Here is a 19,238-nt window from a genome sequence, read left to right as displayed (position 1 = left end):
TTCTTACTCAGCTGCCGACAATATCACTCATTAGGGGGTTTGTGTTTGTTAGTGCTGGTGCTGGAATTTATTGTTAGGAGACAATTTTTGTGGTTTGATCTATTATTCCTGTCAAAGAGAATAACACTGGCTTATTCCCAAAACAATGTCTGATGTAAAAAGAGGAGAACAATTTGCATTCAAAAAAATTATAAAAATTAGTAAAATCAAACCATCTCACAATAAACTCTAAATTTGATTTGAGATTGGGTTCAGTAGTTTAACTAGCATGGCTTGTTTTACAATGACTGAATGGTTTCTATTTTTAGATCCTTGCAGGTATAGTATAGTAATACTATATGTGTGTGTGTGTGTGTGTGTGTGTGCGCGTGCCTGAGTATGCTTGTGTGACCCCATGTTTTGACAAGCTCCCAAAATCCCTGGAGATAGCTCCCCCACCCCGAGCTTGAAGCCATGTGAAATTGCCAAACACTCCCACGATTCCCCCCGGGTGGTGTTAAAAGCCTTCAGTACATTAGTTACTATTTTCCATTCACTTTCCTTTTCCGTTTGGATTTTATGCCGTGCTACTTTGCAACCACCCTTTTAAGGACTTAAGTGTGGTTTTTGAGAAAAAAAATAAGTAATCCATGATTCATGTGACATGCTCTGTGCCCTTGACATGCATCAGGTTTCAGGGCTTGCTCAGAGCATCTTATCAGGTGGAGGCGCTTGGGGACCGGACCCCAACGGCAAGCTTTCCAGCGCTTATCGCCGCGCTATAAGCAATCCACACTGTGCTGGAGAGGCATCCTTCCAGATAAAAATCTATATTTATTTAAAAGAAAACAGGTGGAACAGTGGTTTTGTTCTTTCTAACTTTAGCAAAATCTGTTTAGTGTTGTCATGTAGGCCACAGAATATGTGCAAAATAGGCCAGAGGCCATTCTTTCCCACTACATCTAGCCTGCAGAGTGTGAGGGCAGTTTATAAATGATGTTGGCCTATACTGTCCGCACCAAAGTCATGCATCAGTTCTGTGTTTAAACCCCATGGTATAGCCTTCATCTCCTCTCCCTTATGAGTTAGATCTTTGACAGTTTCTCTCCTGCTCCCCCTTTCACTTCCCCCTCCTCCCTCACACCCTTCCCCCCGACTTTCCAATTCATTATTCTCCACTCACGTATCTAATGTTTTTCTCCTTTTCACTTCCTCCTCCCCCACCCCTCGTCCTCTGTGGCCTCCAGTCCAGCCCCATATCATCCAGCTGAAAAACGTGACAGCCGTAGAGGGCAGCGCCGCCATGATCTCCTGTGTGGCTGATGGCGAGCCTCTGCCCGACATCTCCTGGAGGAGAGCCAGCGACGGCCAGGCCTTCGTGGACGGAGACAAGGTAGAAGCTGCCAGGAAGTCCATCTGGCTCTGTGTGTTTGTGTGTGTGTGTGTGTGTGCGCGTGTCTGTGCGCATCATCGTACAGCGTGGGATCGACTTACAGTACAGTACTTACAGTACAGTACCCAAGTGTTGGGTACATAGGACACAACTTAGGAAGCATATATAGAAAATTCACTGGCATACCAGAAGCATATATGGGTAAGAACAGACAAAACTTTGCAGACATGCATATACACGCATCTAAATGGCATTTCCTAGGATCATATTTGGATTTTTATTTGCGGTAGAAGAACTGACACCAGCAGCAGACACCAACTCCTGAGCATATGTAAAAAAAACATGATCTATTAAATTAGAAATAGCAAGAGAACCATTTACAGTGCATCTACATTTTTCCACTTTTAGCGAAGTAAAAAAATGTCCTCATGAGGAATGAGAGGGGGGTACAGATGATTTCCATTTTAGTAGGAATCTGATGTCTAGCCAGTGAGGTAACAAACAAAGTCTGCTTTGTATTTAGGGATTTTCAGAGTTAGAGCCTGGGCCCCAAACACTGCTGTGATTGCAGTTGGTCCAAATTAAATCTTAATACAATGCAAAATTTAATTAAAGGTTTCCAGCCAAACGGTGTGCAACGAAGGGCACGACTAAATCATATGTAAGTGTGTAAATGTGGTCTATCACAAGTGGAATTGACCCTCCTCTTATTTAACTTTTATGTTACAAAGTGGAAGGAGTTTATTTGTATTGATATGTGTGTCCCCTGAATTATACTCCTCTTTATCCAGCAGTAAACAAACACAGTAATGAGGAGAAACTGTCTTGGAGCATCACCAGTGTTTGATTGTCTGACAGCATCCGAATAAAACAATGTGTGCATTAATTTTGTCCTATAGAGATGTAACGTGCTGCTGCTGCTTTTTCAAGTATATATTTTTTTTTTTTTTTTATTTTGTGTTTCTGAGAAATCACATTTTGCTGTCATTTTGGAACAGCAGATGGCTCAAAGTGCCACAATGCCCATGAGCCTCAGGCACCCTTGCTCGGGGAAAAAGCTGAGCGGTGGTTTGTATGAACACAGCTCATCATTACAGTCACTGCAGCAAAACTCTGCAGCCGCATTTACCAACAATTGACCAAGAAAATCAGAGAGAAATGTGTCTTCCATTTACAAAAATCTATATTTGTGTCAGTGTAGTTTCAAATATGTTTTTAAATACAACATTGCTGAAGTGACTCTCCAGTGAGAACCATGTATTTGCCAAATGTCAGTCCTAAATGGGACTTTGTAAAGCAGCCTGCTTTTATTCTGGATGTGATTGAGTTCCACTAATGAGTTTTTGAAAGGTTTTAATGAAGCAAAGGCGTCCCAACATCACCTCACCTCACAGAAGGTGGTGACGTCACGGAGCTGTAGATGCAGCTCAAAAATCTGTGTTACAAAACATAATTCATTTTCACAGCGAACCTATAAATGTCACTATTTTTATCTATATAGAGAAAAATGGACAATTTGTGCTGGTGGACTACTAAAAGCAATAGCTGGCATTAACTTGTGTATGTCCTCATTAAATAAAGCAGACGTAATCGTTGCCATCTGCCAATGAAATGTTACAATTATGGTCATTCAGTGCTGGCAGGGTCGGACGCTGATAATATTTACATTCAGCAGTGATTGATCCTCACCTTTTACTTTGACAACACTGTGTTTTTCTGCACTATAAGTGCTGTATGAAGCCTCAAAGCTGGCTGCCCTCAAACAATAACTTCATCCACCTTGCACCCACACTTTGCTTAAATTATTATCTTAAGGGAAATCAGTACACACTTTTATTTTGATTCGCTCTCAGCACAAAGAAGCAGCAAGAACCTTGAAGTTTTCAGGGCAAACATTAATACGTTCAGTTTAGTCTTTGTTTAGTGTCTGACTCAACGGCATTTCATGTAATCCAACATAAGAAATTGAAAAGACACAAAGCCTCACTTTTTTTTATTTCTTTCTCAGCATCCATTATTCACTTAGTCCGTGATAACAGCCTCACAAATCAGAAGTTGAATGAGGTGCTGCTATTTTCTTGGGAAAGTAATTATTCTTGAACGACATGCCATCAATGTCAAAACCATATGCATTTCCATCACAGCTTCCCTGGCAAGAGGCTGAGGCTTTCACAGAGGCAATGGACAAAAAAACCCAAAGATGGCAGCCGTTCTTTTGCTCGGGAAAAAGGTCACCGCAGAGATAAATGAATGTGTGCACTGGCTCGAATCGCACGTGTTGATAAATCACAGCCGAAAATGAGAGTAAGTGCTTCTCTTCCCACAGCAAATGCAATTATGGAAATGCGTAGTGCAAACCAACACACCTAAACATACGCAAAGACAAACACAACTCGAGCAGCACAAGGCGTGATGGATGGCGGTCGTCGTTTAGGTTTAAGGCAGGATGTTCCTCTCTCAATTTGCTCTCCAATCTGCATATCCAGCATGCACATGTTGAGCTTCAAAAGGCTCAGCTTTACTCACTACATAATGTTGCCTCTGTACTTCTCATTCTTTGTCGACTAACACCGTGACCCTCGGTAAAAGTACATAATGGGATGCAGCTCCTGGAATTTAATTTTGAACCGAGGGAAGATTTGAGTATTGTTTCACTCCTCTGGTATTGTTTCACTGATGAGCTAAGGTCAGGACTCTGCTGCTCTGTTCATGCAAAACATCCAAGGCTGAAGAGTGTCATTGGAAAATATCCTTTTGCTCAGATGACGGTTGCAAACGTGCCATTTATTGGATCTCAGCCTTTGTAGAACTTTTTTAACCTTTTCCTCAACAGAAGCCAAGCACAAGTGAATAGTGTTTGTGTTGATTTGAGCTCTTATCGAAACACATTTCACAATAAGACCGTGAAAAAAGCAGACTCGCACCCGTTGAGATTGTTGTTTTGCTTTTTGTTTGGTACCCGGTCACTGCAAAATGCAAGCGAAAAGAGATAATGTTGCTTCCTGTGTGGAAAACCCCTGTTGGCCTCCATTTCCTTCACCCAGAAAGCCATTATTAAATGTCAATTTGTTGTTGTCATGAGGTGATACAATAATCATTAAAGTGGTGCAAATGGGAAGTCCCCGTGTTCAGCCCCAACTCCCAGAATAAGCAACACTTGGCAGAATTAGACCTGAATGTGTTTCCAGCCTCGCTGACATTTACAGCTGACATTTTTAATGTCTGAAAATTCTCCAACAATTGCAGTGAAATAACACAGGAACCGTCTCCAGAATCCCATTTGAGAGATTGAATTTGAGATTTAGCTTCATAGGTTCGGTTTAGACGGCTCGATTTTGAGGCCTTATAGATCACATAGGGACAAGATTCCATGTATTTCTGCCCACCTTTTGCTTTGCCTGCTGGTTCTTTCATCTCCCCTCCGTCTTCTCTCCTTCCTCTATTCCATCAACTTGCTCATTTATTTGCCTTTTATCTCTGCGCTTTCATGCCGGTTGCTGTTCACATGCCTACAGTACCTAGAGCAGACCTGCAGTTGCAGCAGGATGCATGTGCCTGTGTGTGTGTGTGTGTGTGTGTGTGTGTGTGTGTGTGTGTGTGTGTGTGTGTGTGTGTGTGTGTGTGTATCCACACAGGCGTGCCCGTTGCTGCTGTGTTCACGTCTGGCCGCTTGCCTTGTCGTCCGACTGAGCTGCATATCAAACAGGCTGTGCTTTCGGGGCTGAGTTTGTCTCTAGACACAGACCCTGTCAGTTGGCAGAGGGGGGTGGGGGAGTGGGGGGTGGCGTGGGGAGGCGGAAGGGTTAGCGAGTAATTTCCTGACTCAGAAGCTCTCTCCTGGAAGATTTCCTCTCATTCTCCTCCTCCTGCTCCTGTCTCATCTCCTCCACCCCCCCACCCCCCCATCCTCAGCATTCCTATTCACCACACACTCATCCCATTGACCTCAGCCGGCAAGGCAAACAAGCAAAGTCTGCGGTGGCAGCACAAAGACACCAGAACCGAGCCTTTAAACGCCGCTTCACCTCATTGGTTGATAGTATTGCGGCGATAAGAGAAAAGATAAGCCATTCTAAACAGGATAATGCTGAAAGCAGTCGACGAGTGACAACATAAAGAGAGTGTGATTCAGAAGAGGGGGCTTCACGGCCGAGGCTTATGAGGCTTAGACACATAATGAGTATTAGCAGAGGCGGGTAGGGTGACAGGAGGGCATTAGAAGGGGCTGCATGTGCATTGATTTACTGGGGAAATCTATGGAGGAGGTGTTCAGGGTGTGCACACAAATACACAGACTTAAAGATGCAAATATACAAGTAGATACAGACACATGCAAATGTGCAAACACGGTCTGCTGCAAGAAGTCAGCGTTTTCAAAACATTTCTCTTGAGGTCAGAAAGTAGAAAATATTTATCACAAAAATAGATGCTTTCCTTATAGTTTAGTATAGTTATTATACAGTATGTGATATAGGTCAATAATGGTTGAATAAGTACTGTGGGTCGAGGATACATAAACATTTGCTATCCTGAAGAATTTCTCAGTTCTAACTTTCACTTATGATGCATATTGTATTTAAATCAGAGGCTGGTAATTACTGTAACTCCTGTGTGATAAAGTGGTTTTATTTAAAGCTGCACTGTGTGGCATTTCCTGATTACACAGTGTAAACATGCATGGACTGAATAAGAGAAGGGTAAGGCTTCACAGCAGGCTACTGGAAATGCAGTTTGATTGACACCAGAATCTCCCCAGAAATGTGTGATTTTTGCCAGAGATGCGACAAAAAAAACACAAACAAGAGTCCTTCTAATTAAAGCCGTAGCTACTAAAACCTCCCAAAGCATTGTGGGATCCTTCTGTACTAAATAGGCTTACGGGAAGCCTGATTTGACTCTAGGCCACAGCTTTTTCTTTTCTATTGCTTTATTAGAAACAAACTTAAAGCACTAATTTGAGTGCAATCCTATATTAACTCTTGGGCCTCTTTTCTACTTTTACTTATTATAAAAGCTCTTTCTTTAAGTGGACTTAATTGACTAATTAGCAGGCAACAGTGTGAGGAAAAGCAAACTTTTCTTTGCATGTGTGTAAACGCATTTGTGTTACGCATACTCCCATTTTCAGGGAAAGCATCTTTTGTAACCGGACTCCATTTGTCCGATAATGTAAGTTGGTCCATCTCCGTATCACTTAGCAGTGATGGTGCCACGGTGATATCCTGTTGCTTTCTTTGATCGCTGTGTCTGTTTGCTCACAAAGGCTTTCAGGGTCCGGGACAGATTGCCACCATAATGTGCCATGTGCCTTTTCGTGGGTACTTCCATTAATAATACCCTGCAGTACTCTCCGCCTCTATGAATAACAAGAACTCAACGAAAACTGTGTTTCCTATTCATGGCGCTGCCTCTTCTGCAAATAAAGAATGTCAACCAACGTCTTCATGGCATATTTATAGGAAGTAGTAACAATGAAGCGGCCTGTGTTCATGTTTACCGTATGATTTAACGTCATTATTATTCTGTATGTCATTTGAAATAACACAAATACTTCATGTCTAAGCATACAATGTTGAAAAAATGTCTAAAACAAGAGGCAGAAGGTGACATTGTTTGAAATGCTATCACCTCTTGTACGCGACCTTCAAATCTTCTGCTGTAGACATGCAGGTCTCTGTTGCATCCACTGCGAGTCTGTGGTCAGTACCACTGAAAGGTATTTTCTTAGGGGTCACGGAGGTTATCAGGCGGGTAACAGTCTGAAGGCTTCAGCCGTATCAGGTCTGCGACGAGGATGCTCCTCGGGTGTTTTTTCTCATTACGGGGGAATGTCGATTACTGGAATGATAGCCTCGTCTGCTGTAATTGACCCGTTGCTTCAAATTGATACCATCTGTCTTCATACAGATGTAATGACCTTGTAATAAATCGACAGTTTATTGCATTAACCCTGACTCTGTGTGACAAGTGACGTTTGCCTGCGGGGGGGGGGGGGGGGGGGGGGGTTCAAAATGGATCAAGGGGCTGTCACTCAGTCGCAAGAACAAAGTTAGACGAACAATTTTCCTTAAATTACTTGGAGCTGGCAGAAGCCCGTCTGATGCCTCAGGGTGATTTGTCCCTGTCATTTCTGCAGCTTTACATAATCGTGGATGTGTCTTTCTTCAAATCCAGTGTCACAAATAAGGAGTCAAGCACATTATTTTCTAAATAAGAAATTCCCTCCTGTTTCAGCACCCCATGTCTGTCTGGTTCTACATACATTCTGTATCACAAACAAAACCTCACAGCTAGAATTTCCCTACCTTTTCTGGCTGAACAGAACAACTCGCATCTATTTGAAAGTCGGGTCCTAACTATTTTACAGAAATATAGGTCTATTTGTGCAGTAGAAGTTATGCCCAACAATAATAAGTTGCACATGGGTGTGTTTCTGTCTTCAGAGCCAAGACGGACGGTTCGAAGTTCGCGGCCGCCACGGCAAGTCTGTGCTGACCATCAGCGGAGTGAGGCTCGCCGACTTGGGTCGATTTGACTGCGAGGCGCAAAGCAGGATCGGAGGTCATCAAAAGAGCATGTTTCTGGACATTGAGTGTAAGTATGTTCATTATCTGATCACTCTCAGCGGTGTTTTCAACTATCCCTGTCAATTTCACCGCCCATGTTGTCCCGACTGAGCAGAGGTCTTATCAGGCAACTGGAGATGTTCAATCAGTAGGTTGCGTAACATTTTCTGCGGGCAAAATGCAGAAGTGTTTTGTTTTCCACGCCCTGTTTACCTGATATAACCCCTTACAACCCTCTGCTTTCTGCATTTGTATCTGATGTTTTGCATCCTTAATGGGAAACACATTTTAAGCAGCCTCGAAAGAAACATGCAAACTCCCTGCAGTGTTGTTTCGAGTTCAAGAGTTCAACTGCGCTTATTTCTAATAATTATTTTTATACTCTGGCAATTTTTATTCTGCAGAACATTATATTATTACGAGCAACCCACACTCCCCAAAACCCCTGCACCCTCCACCACACACACACTGCCTCCAGAAGGGTTAATTAGTGAGAGGATACCATGCGTTGCCTTTCGTTTTCTCCCGCTGACAGCTCCCCTACTTGCCGACGAGCGCGCCCATTCTTCAGTGCTGGTTGTTTGGGGTTATTTGGGGCGGACTCTTCCTCTGCCTAATGAGCTCCGAAGCAAAGATCTCCATTTTGGCCTCAGAATGATTAGGTTCATTATGAGCGGAACTGCAGACTGAACGAGAACAATGGAAAGTGTGTTTATTGGTCGCAGTGATTCTACCTTGATGCTCAGAGGAACAACAGAGAGAGACCAGATAAACAAATATATTCAGAGAGGCAGCAGGGGGAAAACAACAACTGTATCTCTCTTGTCATGTAGAAAGCAATGTCTCCTCCTCGGGCTGAGGTGACTTTTGAGTTCATGGCCTCCCTTCAAAACTTGTTTTGCGTAGTTCTTGAAAAGTTGACATTTTGGAAAAACTTTGACGGCATCTTCATGCAGAAAAAAAACCCACATCTCACGTGCATGCCCCCGCTCCTTAAACATGACGTAAAGTCGCCGTCATTATACTGTAAACTTGTTTTTTTCTGGAGCTGCAGCTGACAACTTGCTCTGAGACTCGACTTCCACTTTGCAGAAAGACACAGGCTGTGAGTCTGACTGTGGCGGGGCTGAGCCAGCCGTTGCCACCAAACTAATGAACTCATTTACTAAGTCACTGCAGGCTGCAGGGGGATAACACGTCCTCGGCTGTGACAGAGAGCCAGGCATCAATCTCTTTAATGGAATCCTGCAAGCGAGCATAAAACAACCATAATGCTTCTCCGACTGAGCTGGGCTGACTGGGCCGAAAGAAATCTGCACAACAGCTCGCTGCTGCAATCGTCTATTACTGCCCTTTTTGTTTGCTGTGGCAAATGAGCTTCTGTTTGCATCCTTTATTCTTATTCAGGCGGGAGATGATCGTTATGGAAACCCCCACCCGCAGCACGAGGTGGCTTCAATTAAATTTAAAGTTTTTCTTTTTAAGATTTCAGAGGGAGTTTGGAAAGCGTTGATGAAATGCTTTTTCTTCTCTGTTTAAGGAATTTGTGGGTTAAGCCTCGGCAAGTCATTTTTATGTCTTTGATCATCCAGCACAGCTCCACCTTTTGATTTGTGTTTTTAATTGGCTGCCACAAATTCCAGACTTACCAGCATTTACTTTTTTACAAAATTAGGTCTTGTTTGAGTGCAAAAAAGCTACTTTGCCTTATGAATGAGGCAGCTTTAAGAGGGAATTTCACTGTGTGTTGGACAGATATACCAAAGTTCCTGACCAACCACACCATTTATTATTCGTGGGAGGGGAATCCGGTGAACATAAGCTGTGATGTGATGTCCAACCCGCCGGCCACCATGCTGTGGAGGAGAGAGCGCTTCACCATCTCACCAGAGGGAACTGCCAACATGCGCGTACACAGCGCAGAGGGCAAGTCTGTGCTGGAGGTGAGTTCTCAGTCGGTTAGTAATCACAGACCACGAGACTAAAACGTATTCAACAGTCGTGATAATGAATTTCTGATTATTGTCGACCACACAATACTGCCAAAAAGACTCGAAGGGAAGAGTTCCAAGACTTTCTTTCTGTTTGGTATGAATATAAATAGAATTTATTGGAAGCAACCAACTTGCTCAGTTACCTATCCAGCAGGCATGGAGCCGCATGACCGCTAAACTTTGACTCATGTTACTTTTGACTTTTTTTGAAGGAAGGCCACTATTTGACTCCTTCACGAAATGCATTATTGGTATCAACAAAGAAAAGTAAATGCTTTTTTTTTTAACATTTATTTGTATCCAGGTGACTCCTATGTCCGACAGAGACTTCGGCCGCTACAACTGCACAGCCAGGAACAACATTGGCGTTCGATACCAGGAGTTCATTCTGGCCCAGGCAGGTGAGTCTGCAGAGCTGCCACTATTCTGTGGGCTTCTTACCTGAGCTAATGAGATCGGTGACTTAATTTCAAGTCCAGAGTGTGTAGAGTCAGAGACCCGACACTTTTTGAATCAGTGCTCTCGCAGTAACTCCGACCATTCAACTACTTTGTAACCCTCTACCTCTCTATTAATGGTAATAGCCTTATTTGCAATTCTCAGGAAGATAAATTCGACAACAACTCCCAACCCGTATTCAGCCTAGCCTAATCTCAAATAGTGCTGGCTGATTTACCATACCCCTCGCTATTTACTGAAGTACCCCCTAATTTACGGTAGCGCGGGCTAATACACAATAGTGCAGTCTAATTATCTTTAGTGCAGATTGAATTGCTCTGGCTAAGGAGAAAAGTAGTGAGCAAAAAGCTGACCTAATATGTAGTCTTGCCGGAAACAATGTGTTTTGGAATTTGTTCTGACACTTACAATTCTACACATACACACACACACACACACACACACACACACACACACACACACACACACACACACGCGCATAGGGAAACACACAGTTAAGAAGTAGTAAAAGTTGGCGTCTTTAATTAGTTTTAGAGCAGAAACTCACTCTGTGTTTAAATCGGGAGGAAAAAACCAGCAGAAATATCTTTTGCTTGTAAGTTTGTCGTGAATCAAAGTGTTTCGACTTGAGTGGGGCCGCAAGTAGGCATGTGAATGTTGCATTGAAGTTTTCCAAGTGAGAAATATATGAAAAAAAAATATATATATTTTGGTCCGTAACTAAAACACATCCAAGGACAAATAAGAGACGCAACTGAGTGATGCACCTCCTTACCCTGGAATAAGGTGAATTACCAAATATTAAATTGCTGTCATGGCCCAGAGTTATTACAGCAATAATGTCCATGTTTAGATTGATAATGAGGATGACAGTGATGGAATAGGTACGAAGCAGAGTACTGCCTGCAGCAATAAAAGTTCATTCATCATTGGTTATAAATGCATTTGTATACTCTGTTATATTACAAAATATGTATTTATAGCTGCAGGGGGGCGGGAAGGGGGGGGGGCAATTTTAATTCAGGAAAGACTGCTCTCGTACCAAAATCAACACGCTTGTAAAGGGAAACAATTAAATGTAATTATTTTGTGTTTCCAGACGTACCATCGAATCCATACTCGGTTCGTCTGTCCGCGGTCTCCCAGCGCTTGGCGACTGTCACGTTCATGAAGCCAGACTCCCACGGCGGCGTTCCCATCAGCTACTACCTGGTCCAGTATAAGGAAGTGGGCTCCCAGGACTGGAGGGACGTCAAGTCACACAGTGTCCAGAGTGAGTGCACATCGCATTTGTGTTTATAACCTCAGCAAAGTAACGCTTTTCACAAGATACGATGTGAAAAACAATGTAATCGAAGGCTATTGTGCAAAAATATTGAGAACATTGGTCCGCTGTTAAGGTGAACTAAACCCATTTGAACAGCTTTCTGATTCTATCTGTGTTTCATGGCCGAGGCAGTTTGAATTACTCAGATCAATAAGAAAAGCTTTCACCTCTTCACATTGTCAGCTCGTTTCATGGGCAGCTGAAGGTTTTTTTTTAACGTAGTATACATTTTATGCAGGTGGAAAGCAGCGATCGTTATCAGTGATCTTTAGATAGATCGATCTGTGGAACAAGGACTCACTCGCTCAGCCATATAAAGGGACCTTTTGGGGTTTTTAAAAGTAAACTGTCAACTGATTTCCAGTCAGTAATGTAATATTTCAGATTTTTTTTAGCAGTTTTGAAGCTCTGCCTCGACCAACTTGCAACCTCTTGTCGTTAGACCAGAGATTGTGCCTCAACATGCCAGATAAATATCTTATCTAGCTCGTTACCAATAGTTCTGTCCGTTAACCCCGCACACATCAACGGACGGCAATCAGGCACAAGTGGAGACCTCATTGCACGATCCGTCATGCGATCCTTCAAAGCCTCGGCAATGAGATGTTGTCCGACCGTGAGGGAGCTCAAACACCTCGTGGGTAGAGGGCCAGGACCTGTCTGACCTGAAAGAGCGCAGTCCTCCTCTTCTCATGCTTTACGACTCCAGATTGATTTCTGTGCCTGTTGGTGGAAAGTACACCACGAGGCGAAGGATGGATGGATGGAAAATGGGAGCCGGAAGACGAATGGTTGGGTGATGAGTAGGTCCGACAAACCTGAAGGGCTTATCACTAATATCCCCCATTTCAGAGTCAATTACAGTATGGAGAGGCAGCGAGGTGAATTTTAAACAGGAGCTCGCACTTTAGCCGTAAATCTGAAAATATACAGGAACAGAGCGATGAAGAACTGAACTGAATAAATAAAGCTGTACTGTAAATGTAATTTAGATCAATTTGGCTCCTGATTTGAAATTACTACTGAAATATTAAAAATGTTAGCTGGAATAATTACAAGCCTCACAGAAGCCACTTCAGATGTCCTCAGCCGCAGATCCTCACACAATAAAGTCTTCAGTATAATGAGACGCCTGGACTCGTTTCATTTGAATGCTTTCGCCCAAATTGAAATGTCTGCTTATAGCCTGGAATGAACCTAGCACGGTTGCAAATTGCAGAATTTGTTTTCAGTTCCAGGACTAAAGAACTGCAAAAGCACCTATTACCATTCAAGTATTTAATTTGTGCAGACTGACAAAAACAACAACTTTCAGTCAAGCTCATTATACCAGCGACTCTCTGCTGGCTTTTCTGAATAGTGGAGGTTATGTAAATAGGCTCTGGTGACGGTAGAATTTAAAAAGGAATCTGTAATGAGATTTCCTGTTTTCTACAATAATGGATGTAATATCCAGTTCGAGTGCAAACACACCACACATGCTTTTCACAGTCGCAAGAGTATTAAAATCCGATATTAATTTACTGCATTTCATGAGTTTATATTCTTGAATACATTGTCTACTTTGAGTTCGTTTTAGGTGCTGCAACTGCTGTGATTACAGTATATTTGAGGAATACAGCTAAAGCTGAGAGACTTGCAACAAATGAGCTCCTGACAGATCACCTTTGTAGAGATCATTTCATCATGTACGTAGTATATATGAAACACTAGACGGCTTTTAATTTAACGTGAAAGCTGGCCCTCATTCCAGCAAAATCTGATCACATAGTGAGACCACAATACCAAGAAAAGAAAAAAATCCACAAAAAGAACGAGAAATTACTCAAATTAAGAATTTAGTTTGTGGCTGGACTGAGTGTGATTCAACGTCACAGGTATCAGTATGCCTCCACAAAGGTTATTTTATGTATTGGAGGGCTGCATTTGACAATCACAGTAACTTTTTTCAAACCAATAACCCAGGTGCACAAAAGTGAGAAATTTCAGTAGGGTTTGAATTTCTCATCATTTTTTACTTCCTAATTCCTTCTGTCACTTTTTAATGTGCACAACAGAGTGCAACACTTTGCCTTTGAGAAAGAATGTCCAATTTAACTGGTTATTCTTTCTTTCTTTTGCGGTGGCAGACTTTCCAAGTGCATGTGTGGTCAGGTGTATCGTTGTATAATTAGTTTCACCTTTACTTTGCTTCTACAATATAACAACCTCCAAGGTTTTCAACACGATTTTGGAACGTGGCTGCAGGGAGCAGTTTTCTTTCACTCACTAAACTTACTCGAGAAAAAAGCACGAAGTCGGTGAAAGCAGCGATTTAATGTATGTCTGAGTGATTTTCTATTCAGGGCATAGTAAAAGGTTTGTTTATGTTAATGTGATCGGCATTTAACCCGCTCATTATGACTGTTTGTTCTTCTTCTTCTGCTCTGTTTGCCCGTACTAGGAGACATTTTAATGATTTGCTCTGCTATCCACATGATTGACAGTCACCACATACTTCCAGCTGACATCAACTCTGGTGCTGTCTCCCTGCAGCCACAGTGGTGCTGACAGGACTGGAGCCCAACACGACGTACGAGGTTCGAGTGGCAGCTGTCAACGGGAAGGGTCAGGGAGAGTTCAGCCACACGGAGACCTTCCAGACTTTACCCATCCGTGAGTCCGTTTCCTGTATTCCTGCTTCTCTTCTCTCCGACACACGTCTTTCATGTTACATCCTTCAAAACAAGAGCTCAACAGCATTCAAACTGCCTCTTGAATATGTATTTATAAGATGCAATTCAATCGTAATCACTTTAATTGATTGCTATAATGGTTTTATAGCAGTTCAACTGGGTTAATTGTTAATTATCGGCACATCTCTCTGACGATGATGTTCAGGAGACGATGAGCTACAAATCATAGAGAAGAAAAGTGCCGTATGTTTTATAAAATACAACAGATTCAACAACTATTTGGATGAATGTAAAGATGTTTAGGTTTGATTCCTAAAATATACACACACAAAAATGTGATAGAAGTGCAAACACATCAAGAATCTATTCAAAGCATCAGCAGCTCAGTAAATTGAGGCCTATTTGCCATCTTATGCAACTCTGTCGTGTTTATACTGGAAATGGTTATAGCCTCCTCCTATTGCAGTGATACAAATTGAGATTATTGGGGGTTGGAATAGATCCTGTCAAATTTGTGTCGTGATGTAAAACTGCTGCATTAAAAATTATGTACTGCAGGTTTTTTTTATGATAAGCATTTTATTTATTCGCGCACTCTGGCACAGCAGGATTGCAGTAAATCCAGGCAAGGCCATGAAAAAAGTGTTTGCACCTTTAATATTCCATGGCAGCGATGCTGCTGAGAATAAATGTTAGAAAGAAGACCCAATTAGTAAAATACAGTGAATAATAAAAACCTCCAGACAACATTAATTATAGCCAGGCGGTGGGAGTTACCTTGTAATATGAATTTAATTCAGCTTAAAACCTTCTCTCTCCTTGTTCTGCATCCTTATCTCATATCTCACGGTGCCACCTGCTCCGCTCCTTGGGAAGGCACACACACATCCTCTTAAAGAATAACACACACAAAGACATATTGTTGTGCATCTCTGCTGAAGCCTCCCCCTCGTGTTTCCCTCAGGAGAGCCGAGTCCACCAGCGGTCCACGGGCAGAGAGGAATGGGCAAGGCCTACCGGCTGGGGCTGGTCAAGCAGGACGATGGCGGGATGCCCATTGTGGAGTACATAGTAAAGTACAAGACCGTGAGTTATTTTAATTTAGAGCATTTTTCAGTTAAACACGGCTGCCGTGTTCAGATTTGTTGTAAGAATCTCCAGGCCAGTCTGGGGGTGATCGGGAAAGCAAAAAGTGCATTTAAGTTTCATTAAATCTTTTTTTTTTTTTTTTTAAATAAAGAATTAGCCCTGGTAGTATTGTATATTTCTTTTATGGTCACAAAATTCCACGAAAAGACCAAAAGGAGGTGAGGCAAATTTCTCACTGTGACACCTTCCTTCATTATGATGAACATGGGCGCCGTAGTTTATTCCAGTCCTATATCCACTGCCCTGCTGCTGTAGATACTTACTGTTGCCTCAAATAGGTATTAATCCGCAGCTGGAAATAGTCCCCCAACAAAAGCACAATTTGTTTAGTTTGAGTAATGTTTTCTTAAATCTCCAGTGGCAGCTGTTTGGAGAAGTTATTAATCCTTTTTTTTTAAAGATGAAACTGTACATATGTGACCCATTTTCAAAGTCTTATGGAGGAACCGCTGAGCCAGGAGCCGAGTGCCTCAGAGAGCGAAGAGGAGAGACGGTCTAACACATTGGTTGATGGGATATTTTCAAGGAATATGTTGAAAACAAGAAATAATAAAGTCCAAAATAGAGTAAAGAATCTGTTCAAGTATTGATACATTTTTTGAACGCTTAACAACCAAATTAATTTCAGACCAAAACATCAATACTCCTTAATGACCCTCTTTTCCAACTAAGTTTAATTAACTCATGTAGACTTAATGTTTATTATTTGATTCGAGTTGTTGCCTGCTGCTGCACTTTTATGAATTTATTTCATAAAATGGCCGATAATTGAGTTATTCTTTGCATCTATGACTCGGCTTTTTCTTTCTCTGAGCAGTGTTGATAACAAGTCCTATCTTCATGGCCACATTGTGGAAACCAAAAACAAACTCTTGATCCTCCAGATCAACAAAATGAAGACTTCTAATTTGGAGAATGATTTTCCATCAATGTTGAAGAATGCAATTTTATTTCGCATGAAAAAAGAGCTGAAAATCATTGATTTCTTTGTGTTCGGTACAATCAATACACGGCATGGGACACTGGCAATGCGTCTTCCTCCCGGTGGAGACTCACTGATGCTGACGAATGAGTTGAGTTGGTGCTAAATGAACAATGTTGTGCTTAAAAATGTATATTTTTCAATCCTTGTTTCACTTACAATTTATGTTTTAAATGAGAATACATACAAGCTCCCACAATTTGCTCATCCATTTAAGTGGTGGATTTGTGTGTGTGTGTGTGTGTGTGTGTGTGTGTGTGTGTGTGTGTGTGTGTGTGTGTGCGTGTGTGTGTGTGTGTGTGAGAAGAAAAAAAAAGGCAAAAAGCAGCTTAAACTCACAAGATAAGGAGGGAGACTGAGATTAGGCCATGAAGCAGAATAGATGGCACTGTTACAAAAACTCTCCACAAGACTAAGTGGATTTGAGCTGGTCCAAATCTCCTATCTCCCCAGAGCTAATGTGTCCAAGCAGACGTTTCTCTGTCTCATTGAGAAAGTGACGGCGATTTAAAATAATACGGCTGCAGATGAAAACATGCCGCTGAAAAGAGGGTCAGGAAGTCTCAGGGAGGCCGAGCAGGATGCCAAGGCAGCGGGAGAAAAACGCGGCTGCTTCACACCCCGCTGATCTTATGTCCTTTTTCTGGCATCGGGAACACACAACTGCATCCTCACAGTGGAGTGGATCCAGACTGTGGTGTTACGTGCGCACACACACGCGTCTGTATATTTCAAGCATCTGACAATCCAGACAAAAGGTTCCATACATTTACATCCAGTACTTTGTCTTTTATGAAAGCACATTTTCACTGTTCCACTAACTCCTGGAGGAAAAGGTGCCAAGGATGTTAAACACACAGTACACTTGGCATGCTTTCAATGTACAGCTCTCACCCTAACTCTTCAGTTTCCAGCCCTTTGTTTGCAATTGGTCTCAAGACTGAGGCAGAATGATGTAAGAAAGGGGAAAAAAGGAAAAGGGTTGAGGCCACAAAGGATGGGAAAGATGTGATCTTGTGTGAATGTGATGAAAGGCTCGGAGTTACGCTTTCTTTTTACCGACGCAAGTGCATCTGTGTGGGTGTTTCACAACTGCTCATTGTAGTAACTTTCACTTTCACAAAGTCCAAACTGTTGTATATCAAATAAAACAACACTTCCCCTGCTCTCCTTTTGATGCTCGTTGGCAAAAAGGAAATGTAGAGCACTGGGGAGAAGGATAATAGCGTTCAATTATCGCCGTCTTTACTTTGTGTGCTTTTCTCTCCTCCAGGACAAAGAGGAACAGTGGATGACCAAGCTCGTCCCGGGAGCGAATGACTTTGCGATGCTGCAGCCGCTGCACTGGAACACAAGATATGAAGTGGAAATCACAGCGCGCAACGTCAAAGGCCTGTCGGAGCCCACCTTCTATCAGTTCTTCATGCCACAGAAGCCCGACATTACAGGTAAAAGCATGAGAAAAACAAAACTTTGTGCCGTAATTTGCCCTTTTAATATAGTTCCCTTTTACTCGCCTGCTCGGAGTTTGTATTGAATGCCTTTAGACAGTCCCAAGAGAACATTTCTGAACTCGTGTTGAGCGGTGTTTGTGCCACTGGAAAGAGCGATAGCATTGGCGATAACAAAAGCAAGAGAACAAGATGTTCCAGTCAAGACAAAGCAAGCCTCGAATGCAGCACTGCTTGTTGCTGCTTCGCTTTCCGGACAAATGAGGCTGCTGTTATTGTAGAAATTGGTGCCTCTGCCTCTCATGGAATGGATTTCTCCCTGTCTGATCTTTGAACGGGGTTTAAAATCCACAGCACTTTACTCAGAAGCAGATTTGTAGAGCTACATTGGAAAAGTTGAATTTTTTTTGGCATAAAATGTCACCGTGGCTGCTGCTGCTGCATCATCTATATGCCCGTTTGCCAAAACACACACACACACACACACACACATATAAGGATGAACAGATTGCATAACTCACTGAATCCTTATCACAACGTTGTTGTAACTATTTACATCCCCCAAATGTCGGGTTGTGATGATCCAGTAAAAGATCAAAGCAAAGCGTCTTTCCGGTGGAGAAATAGTAAGCAATTATTTTGACAACAGATGCAACATTATTGAACAAAAGTGTCAAAAATTCTTCACTTCCAGCTTTGAAATATAAAGATGTGCTGCTCCTCTCTGTTTCTATCTTCATAAACTGATTAAATTGGGTTTTTCCGACTGTTGTTCAAACCAAACAAGATGCTAAAAATGTTCCTTTGTTGTCTCAGAAGTTATGATGCATTATTTTCTGAGACTAAAGAATTATTTAAGGAAAATATTCAGATTAGTTGGTAATCAAAAATCATCATTAGGTTGCAACATCAGCATCATCTGAGCTTCTAATTTGGGATCCGTTCACTCCTGTTCTAATAAACGGCACAAATGATGCGATCGTACCGGGGCTCGCTTCAAAGAAACCCAGCAGACCACCGGTGAAAACACCCCGCGACTGTTTTCTTCTTTTAAAATATCAGTCTTTTCTTCTTCTTTGTGTGTTTATCCTATGAGTTTTCGTGTGGGGCTACTTTGCAATTCGGCAGACAGCCCGTCTCCGCACGGCCGAGTCGAGCTCACCTCTCATTTGAAAGACCAACACGTGCTCGTTCACGTAAGCCAGAACGCAAACACGGACCTCTCGTTCAGCTCCTGGTCTCGGTTGTCCTCATGTCGAGGTT

At 42.3% G+C, this 19,238-nt stretch overlaps 1 protein-coding gene across 3 annotated transcripts in view; it reads left to right on the top strand.

The window, feature by feature from the left end:
• The window catches only part of LOC138207034 (neural cell adhesion molecule 2-like), a 233,042-nt gene that overhangs the window by 192,220 nt on the left and 21,584 nt on the right, over positions 1-19,238 (top strand). For all 3 annotated transcript variants that reach the window (XM_069164020.1, XM_069164019.1, XM_069164021.1), the window contains exons 8-15: positions 1,227-1,372; positions 7,816-7,966; positions 9,694-9,881; positions 10,237-10,333; positions 11,491-11,664; positions 14,254-14,373; positions 15,358-15,479; positions 17,798-17,972. In XM_069164020.1, the coding sequence (XP_069020121.1) occupies positions 1,227-1,372; positions 7,816-7,966; positions 9,694-9,881; positions 10,237-10,333; positions 11,491-11,664; positions 14,254-14,373; positions 15,358-15,479; positions 17,798-17,972 (1,173 nt within the window). The remainder of the gene's footprint in view (positions 1-1,226; positions 1,373-7,815; positions 7,967-9,693; positions 9,882-10,236; positions 10,334-11,490; positions 11,665-14,253; positions 14,374-15,357; positions 15,480-17,797; positions 17,973-19,238) is intronic.

Source organism: Embiotoca jacksoni, unplaced genomic scaffold, assembly GCF_022577435.1.
Source record: "Embiotoca jacksoni isolate LCO1_2020_lvr unplaced genomic scaffold, fEmbJac1.0.p SCAF_30, whole genome shotgun sequence".
In the NCBI taxonomy this organism is placed as follows: domain Eukaryota; kingdom Metazoa; phylum Chordata; class Actinopteri; family Embiotocidae; genus Embiotoca; species Embiotoca jacksoni.
This window is presented reverse-complemented; position numbering and strand designations above follow the sequence as displayed.